This window comes from Dioscorea cayenensis, unplaced genomic scaffold (genome assembly GCF_009730915.1).
Source record: "Dioscorea cayenensis subsp. rotundata cultivar TDr96_F1 unplaced genomic scaffold, TDr96_F1_v2_PseudoChromosome.rev07_lg8_w22 25.fasta BLBR01000971.1, whole genome shotgun sequence".
Classification (NCBI taxonomy): Eukaryota; Viridiplantae; Streptophyta; class Magnoliopsida; order Dioscoreales; family Dioscoreaceae; genus Dioscorea; species Dioscorea cayenensis.
In genome coordinates this window covers 16,360-24,795 of record NW_024087362.1, presented here as the reverse complement: position 1 = coordinate 24,795, position 8,436 = coordinate 16,360, and the positions used below count along the sequence as shown (strand labels likewise).

The following is an 8,436-nucleotide window of genomic DNA, read 5'->3' as shown; positions in this document are numbered from 1 at the left end:
GATACACGCAGTATGGCTCGGGGCATGGGGAGAATGGAAGTTGAGAAGTACCATTCAAGGAAACTCTAATTAAGCTAAGTTCGGTTACTTTTTGATTATGTTGATCGATATATTTGGTTAACATTTTTGGTGTTTGTTTCGACCAATGAATGCAGACTTAACTAGATTATATCATAACCAATAGGGTTTAAGTTAAGGATACTTGGCCAATCATGTTGCAGACTTATGTTACCTTGTCTCTATACTTTATGATATATAATATTGTGTGAGTGGAGGTCACTCACTCGGTTGGGGGCAATCACTTTTTGAATGGTCTTCTTCTTCTTTGTATTGATCGAGTGAACTCGGGAGACATATTCACAAAAACATCTGTGAATATCTTTGGTTCTTCATCTTTCTTTCAGTTTCTTTTTCTTAGGTGTCCCCTCTCTCGTCATTAAACTGGTATCAGAGCCTATGGCAACCAACAGCGCAGCCGCTATGTCATGTGCTCCGGTGACCCTCTCACAGCCGTCATGTTCCCGTGTTCACATGACCAGAGTATGGCCGGTGGAGTCTTCGGATGAAGACGGTCTTCAGATCTCTAGAACTGTGGGATCTGGTGGAGAATGGAGTGGCGGAGTCGAAGGATGAAGCCATGGAGAGAGAGGCCAAGAAACGTGATGCCAATGCTTTGAGCATCATTCAACAAGCTGTAGACGGCCCGAATTTGGACCGTATAGCTGAAGCAAAATCCGCACATGATGCCTGGGAAACCCTGAGAAAACAATGCCAGGGAACTTCCAAGGTGATGGCGGTGAGGATTCAGGCTCCTCGGCAAGACTTCAAAACACTTCAGACGAGAGATGATGAAGGAGTTCAGGAATATATCTCTCGAGTTGTCACCATTACAAATCAGATAAAAGCCCTCGGTCACAAACTCAAAGAGCCGGAGGTTGTGTCTAAGATTCTTCGGAGCTTAGCTCCAAAGTTTGATTGGGTGGCAGTGGCAATTGAGGAGTCCAAGGAGATCTCAAAACTCAATCTTGATGACCTCTGTGGTACACTTCAAGCACATGAGGTGAAAGTGAACCGCTCGGCTGTGAAGACTGGAGAGAAAGTCTTTCTCTCTAGGAGTGAACCCATGAGCAGCAACCTGAATAGAGGTAACTCCTCTGGTAGCTCCTGGGATGAAGGCAGGGACCGTGGGAGGACCTACACTCACGGGCAAGGAAGGAGCCCTCGAGGACGAGGAAGAGGAGGAGAGAGCGGCCGAGGAAGAGTGGGTGAGAACAAAAGCCATATCCAGTGCTTTACATTGCAAAAAATATGGTCATATAAAAGCTGAATGCAAAATGAGGGAGAAACAACAAGAATTAGGAGCAAATCTCATGGCAAAAGAAAGTGAAGCTGGGAATCTATTTATGGTGAGAAGTTTCAGCGAAACTCAACAAACTTATCAAAAATCAGTGTGGTTAATCGATTCGGGGTGTTCGAATCATATGACTGGGGACAAATCTCTTTTTAGCAGCCTGGATGAATCACTGAAAATTAGTGTGAGACTCGGAGACAATAAAGAAATGAAAGTCCAAGGTGTTGGGACTGTGTCCATGAACACACAATCTGGAGAACGGAAGAGTGTACATGATGTTCAGTACGTACCAGGACTCGCACACAATCTCCTCAGTGTGGGTTAATTGCTCTCCAGAGGATACTCAGTCGTGTTTGAGAATGATGAGTGCATCATCACTAACAATTCACTGAAGAACCAAAGAATAGTAATTGCAAGATCCAGCAATAACATGTTTCCACTAAAGATGGCCAACATTGAGAACTTGAATGTAGCTGTGAAGGATCAATCTCCTGAAGAATTGTGACACCTAAGATTTGGTCACTTAAACCACAGAAGCTTGTCATTGCTAGCCCGAAAACTGAATGGTGAAAGGAATGCCCATGCTGAAGAAAGAAGCTCAGTGTGAAGGATGCGTGATGGCCAAGCCGGCAAGGAGTCCGTTTCCCAGTGGATTCTCTCGGAGGACGAGCGCTTGTCTTCAGCTCGTGCACATGGACTTGTGTGGGCCAATGAGTGTGGAATCACTCGGGGGAAATAGGTATTTTTACTTGATTATAGATGATTACAGCAGATGGTGCTGGGTGTACTTCATCAAAAATAAATCCGAGGCTTTGGAGAAGTTTCAACACTTCCATGCATTGGTGGAGAGACAGACGGGCATGAAGCTCAAGATGGTGAGAAGTGATCGTGGAGGAAAATTCTGCTCACTCAAATTTCAGAAGTTTTGTGACAACTTGTGGATCAAGAGAGTACACTGCTCCTTACTCACCTCAGCAAAACGGCGTGGTGGAACCCAGAACAGGACTGTGGTGGAAATGGCTAGAGGCTTGCTTAGGAGTGGCGAATTACCTGTGAAGTTTTGGGGAGAAGCTGTGGCAACGGCAGTGCATCTTATTAACAGATCTCCTACTCAAGCACTCCAGAACAAGACCCCCTATGAGGTTTGGCATGGTATCAAGCCCACTGTAAGCTATCTCAGAGTCTTTGGGTGTGTCTCATTTGCTGTAATTCCATCACATAAGCATCAGAAACTTGATGATAAGTCAGAGAAGTGTGTACTCATCGGGTACTGATTCGAGTCAAAGGCTTACAAGTTATATAATCCACTCACATGCAAGACCATTGTGAGCAGAGATGTAGTGTTCCATGAAGGGTCTCGATGGAATTGGGAGGCCAAATATCAGAAGGAACACATGATCTCAATTGAAGAGGCTGCACATGAGCAAGAAGGTGAAACAAGGAACACTGTCAGTAAACGAAGAGAGCATCCACAAGTGATACAAGCTGAAGACTCTTCATCAAAGAAGACAAGATTGCTAATGGATATATACAACACATGTACCTTTGCTTTGTGTGCTACTGTTCCAATAGAATTCCGAGAGGCAGTTAAACACAAGGTGTGGCAGGAGGCTATGGATGCTGAGATAGCCTCAATCACGAAGAATGATACCTGGGAATTATGTCAATTACCATCAGGAAAGCTTGCTGTGGGAATGAAGTGGATATACAAACTGAAACTCAATGGACAAGGGAAGACTGTGAAGCAGAAGGCCCGATTAGTGGCCAAGGGTTACTCGCAGCAGCACGGAGTAGACTATGAGGAGGTGTTCTCTCCTGTCGCTCGACTAGAAACAGTGAGACTCATCTTGGCATTGGCAGCACATGCAGGCTGGCCAGTTTATCACTTTGATGTTAAATCAGCTTTTCTGAATGGAGATATAGAAGAGGAGGTTTTTGTAGTACAGCCTGAAGGGTATACAATCATGGGGAGTGAAGATCTTGTCTATCATTTGAAGAAGGCTCTCTATGGCCTAAAACAAGCCCCTCGGGCATGGTATAGCAAGATTGACAGACACTTCCAAGAACAAGGTTTCGTGAGGAGTGAGTGTGAACCTACACTCTATAGGAAAGTGCTGGACAATGGAGAGAGCCTCCTATTAAGCATATATGTAGATGATATTCTGTACACAAGTTCATCCAGTACTCTCATTGAGAAATTCAAGTCTGAGATGACAAAGATGTTTGAAATGTCAGACTTAGGCAAATTGAATTACTTCCTTGGTTTTGAAGTAAAACAAGAAGCTGATGGCATCTTTATTACACAAAAAAATTACATCGAGAGTATTTTACAGCAACTCAACATGACAAATTGCAAACCAGTGGCAACACCAATGGGAATCAATGACAAGAAAATTGAAGATTCAGAAGAAAGCCGTGTTGATCAGAGAATGTATAGGAGTTTGGTTGGAAAACTCCTGTACCTCACACACTCTCGACCAGACATTTGCTTCTCAGTGAGCTATTTATCGAGATTTCTGAACTCTCCTAGTAATGTACATTTCACAGCAGCAAAAAGGGTAGTCAGGTATCTAGCTGGAACAAGAGACTATGCTCTGTGGTATTCACAAGGTGATGGTGGGAAGCTAGAAGCCTATTCAGACAGCGACTGGAGAGGCTCTATATCAGATCGCAAGAGCACATCTGGTGTTCTTCTTCGTCCCAGGATCCGATGCTCGCTTTCATGGAACTCGAAGAAGCAGGAAATTGTGGCTCTCTCGACAACAGAAGCCGAGTACATTGCTGCGACTTCAGCAACCTGTCAGATTGTCAGGTTCAGGAGAGTTCTGCAGGAGTGTGGGGTGCAAATCGACGGAGCAACTCCTCTGTGGTGTGACAATCAGTCAGCCATTGCAGTTTCTAAGAATCCGGTTCATCACGGGAGAACCAAACATATTGATGTTCTTTATCATTTCATCCGAGGCTTAGTTACAGATAATGTTATCTCACTGCATCATTGTTCCTCTCACCATCAACTAGCAGACATTTTCACTAAACCTCTACCACCAGAGACATTCGATCATGAGGGGGATGATTGGAATGTGCACTCTTCACTCAAGGGGGAGTGTTGGAGTTATGATTGAAGGTGCAAGGCTGTCAGTAGGATCAGCAGAGTAGTGGTGAGGGAGTCAAGCGATGGGTGAAGGACATGATCTCTCTGTAAAGATGTATGGTGGTCGAGCTTGAAGATGATACACGAGTATGGCTCAGGGGCATGGGGAGAATGGAGTCGAGAAGTACCGTTCAAGGAAACTCTAATTAAGCTAAGTTCGCTACTTTTTGATTATGTTGATCGATATATTTGGTTAACATTTTGGTGTTTGTTTCGACCAATGAATGCAGACATAACTAGATTATATCATAACCAATAGGGTTTAAGTTAAGGATATCTGGCCAATCATGTTGCAGACTTATGCTACCTTGTCTCTATACTTTATGATATATAATATTGTGTGAGTGGAGGTCACTCACTGGTTGGGGCAATCACTTTTGAATGGTCTTCTTCTTCTTTGTATTGACTGAGTGAACTCTGGGAGACATATTCACAAAACATCTGTGAATATCTTTGGTTCTTCATCTTTCTTTCAGCTTCTTTTTCTCAAGTGTCCCCTCTCTCGTCATCATTCTTTTTCAACATGCCTCCTATTTTTCAATCAAAAACCTAATTCTGCATAGTCTTTTCGGAATGCTACTATTTTTGAATCAAAATCACAATACTATGTTATCATAATCACAATCCTATGTTATCTTATTATTTTCTTTTTAGAATGTCAACTATTTTTGAATCAAAACCACAATCCTATGTTATCATATAGTAATGTCTCATATTTTTCAATCAAAACCCTAATGCAATATTTTCTTTTTGGAATTGCTACAATATTTGAATCAAAACCCTAATTGTTTGTTTTCTTTTCGGAATGTCTGCAATTTTTGAATCAAAAAGCTAATCATGTGTTTTCTTATAGTAATGTGTCATAATTTTTATTCAAAACACAAATCCTATGTTTTTTTATAGTAATGTCTACTATTTTGCTATTAAAACCGTAATCATATGGTTTTTTTTTCATAATGCCTACAATATTTAAATCAAAACCTAAATCTTATGATTTCTTTTTGGAATGCCATCTAATTTTCTAACAAAACACTAACTCTTCGTTTTTATTTTGGGAATGTCTCTTATTTTTAAACAAATACCCTAATCCTATGTTTCCTTTTCAAAATGTACGCTATTTTTTGGTTTTTAATCAAACTCCTAATACAATGTTTTGTTATCATAATGTCTCTTATTTTCCAATCAAAACCATAATCCTATGATTTTATTTCTGAATGTCTACTATTTTAAAATCAAAACCTAATCATGTGTATTCTTGTAATAATCTCTTCCATTTTTCATTCAAAACACTAATCCTATGTTTTCTTATAGTAATTTCTCTTATTTTTCAATCAAAACCATAATCCTATGTTTTATTATGGTAATGTCTCTTATTTATCAATTATAACCCTAATCCTATGTTTTCTTTACGGAATGCCTATTATATTGTAATCAAAACCTTAATCCTATCTTTTCTTTTTGGAATATCTTCTATTTTGCAAGCAAAACCTGAAACCTATGTTTTCTTTTCTTAACGTCTCTTTATTTATTAGTTTTGAATCAAAACCCTAACCTTTTTCTTCTTTTCGGAATGCCACCTATTTTTCAATGAAAAACTTAATCCTTTCCTTTCTTTTCGGATTGTCTGCTAGTTTCTTTCTGAATCAAAACACTAATCCTATGTTTTATCTTATTAATAAATCCTATTTTCATGTTTGAATGAAAACCCTAATGTTTCATTTTCTTTTTAGAATGTCTCTTTTTTTTAATCAAAATTTTAATCCTATCTTTTGCTTTGGGAATGTCTGGTAATTTTTAATGAAAATCCTAATCTAATGTTTTGTATTTAAAATGTCTCATATATTTTCATCAAAAAGCTAATCCTATGTTTTCTTTTTGGAATGCCTACTATTTTACAATCAAAACACTAATCCTATGTGTTCTTTTCGGAATGTTTTCTAATTTTTAATCAAAATTCTAATCCGATGTTTCTTATAGTAATGTCTTCTATTTTTCAATCAAAATTCTAATGCTATGTTTCTCTTCAAAATGCCTACTACATTTGAATGAAAACCCTAATCCTATTTTTTTCTTTGTGGAATGTTTACTATTTTTGAATCAAACGCCTAATATTATGTTTTCTTATAGTAATATCTCCTATTTTTCATTCAAACCCTAATCATATGTTTTGTTATGGTAATGTCTCTTATTTTTCTATCAAAACACTAATTCTTTGTTTTCTTTTAGGAATGGCTACTATATATTAATCAAAACCGTAATCCTATGTATTCTTTTTGGAATGCCTTCTATTTTTGGATCAAAACTCTAATTCTTTGTTTTCTTTTCAGGATGTCTTTTATTTTTTAATAAAAATACTAATATTATGTTTTCTTTTAGAAATGTCTCCTATTTTTCGGTTTTTTATCTAAAATCTAATCTAAAGTTGTATTATAGTAATGTCTCCTAATTTTCAATCAAAACCTTAATCCAATGTTTTTTTTTCTAAATATCTCATATTTTTTAATAAAAAACTAATTCTATATTTTCTTTTTAGAATGTGTACCATTTTTGAAGCAAAACCCAAATCCTAGTTTTTCTTATAGTAATAATTCCCATTTATCATTCAAAATCCTAATTCTTGGTTTTCTGATAGTAATGTCTCTTACTTTTCAATTAAAGCCCTAATCTTATGTTATCTTATAGTAATGTCTTTTATTTTTCAATGAAAATACTAATCATACATTTTCTTTTCAGAATGCCTACTATATTTGAATCAAAACTCTAATACTGTGTTTTGTTTTCTCAGTGCCTCTTACTGTGCAAACAAAACCCGAATCATATGTTTGCTTTTCTTAATGTCTTATATTTTTTTAATGAAAACCCTAATCCTAATTTTTTTTTAATGCCTCCTATTCTTCAATCAAAACATTAATCTTGTGTTTTCTTTTTGGGATGTCCGCTATTTTTATTCAAAACCCTAATCATATGTTTTATTTTTAGAATGTCTAATATTTTTCATTCAAAAAGCTAACACTACGTTTTCTTTTCAGAATGCCTATTATGTTTCAATGAAAAGCTTAATCTTTTGTTTTCTTTATGGAATGTCTATTATTTTTGAATTAAAACCCTAATCATATGTTTTGTCAAAGTAACGTTTCCTATTTTGCAGACAAAACCATATTCTATGTTTTCTTTTCGGAATACTCCTATGTTTTCTTTTTTTAATGTCTTCTTTTTACTGTTTCCAATCCAAAACATAACCCATGTTTTCTTTTCTGAGTGTCTCCTATTTTTCAATCAAAAACCTAATCCTTTCATTTCCTTTTGAAATGTCTGCTATTTTTGAATCAAAACCATATCCCTATGTTCTCTTTCCGGAATGTGTCCTATATTTTAGATTTAAATCAAAACCATAATCCTTTGTTTTCTATTTGGAATTCTACTAATTTTTAATCAAAACCCTATTTCGATGTTTTCTTTTCAGAATGTCTCATATTTTTCTTTTTATAATGCTTCTATGTTTTCAATCAAAACAATAATAATATGTGTTCTTTTCGGAATGTCCGATATTTATGAATCAAAACTCTAGACCTATATTTTCTCATATTAATGTCTCTTATTTTTCAATCAAAACCCTAATACCATGTTTTCTTTTCAGAATGCCTACTATATTTGAATCAAAACCCTAATCCATTGTTTCCTTTGCCGACTGTCTACTATTTTTTAATCAAAATCCATAATACTATATTTTCTTATAGTAATATCTCCTATTTTTCATTCAAAACCCTAATCCCATGATTTTCTTATAGTAATGTCTCGTATTTTTCTATCAAAACAATAATCCTATTTTTTTCTTTTTGAAATGTCTACTATATTTGAATGAAAACCCTAATCCTATGTTTTCTTTTATAAATGCCACCTATTTTTGAATCAAACTCTAAATTTTTGTTTTCTT

At 36.6% G+C, this 8,436-nt stretch overlaps 1 protein-coding gene across 1 annotated transcript; it reads left to right on the top strand.

The window, feature by feature from the left end:
* Positions 1-637: 637 nt before the first annotated feature.
* On the top strand, positions 638-1,856 carry LOC120255359. Its single transcript, XM_039263196.1, has 3 exons — positions 638-1,265; positions 1,324-1,633; positions 1,688-1,856. The coding sequence occupies exons 1-3, from the start codon at positions 638-640 to the stop codon at positions 1,854-1,856; spliced, it is 1,107 nt and encodes a 368-aa protein (XP_039119130.1).
* The last annotated feature ends 6,580 nt before the right edge of the window (positions 1,857-8,436 follow it).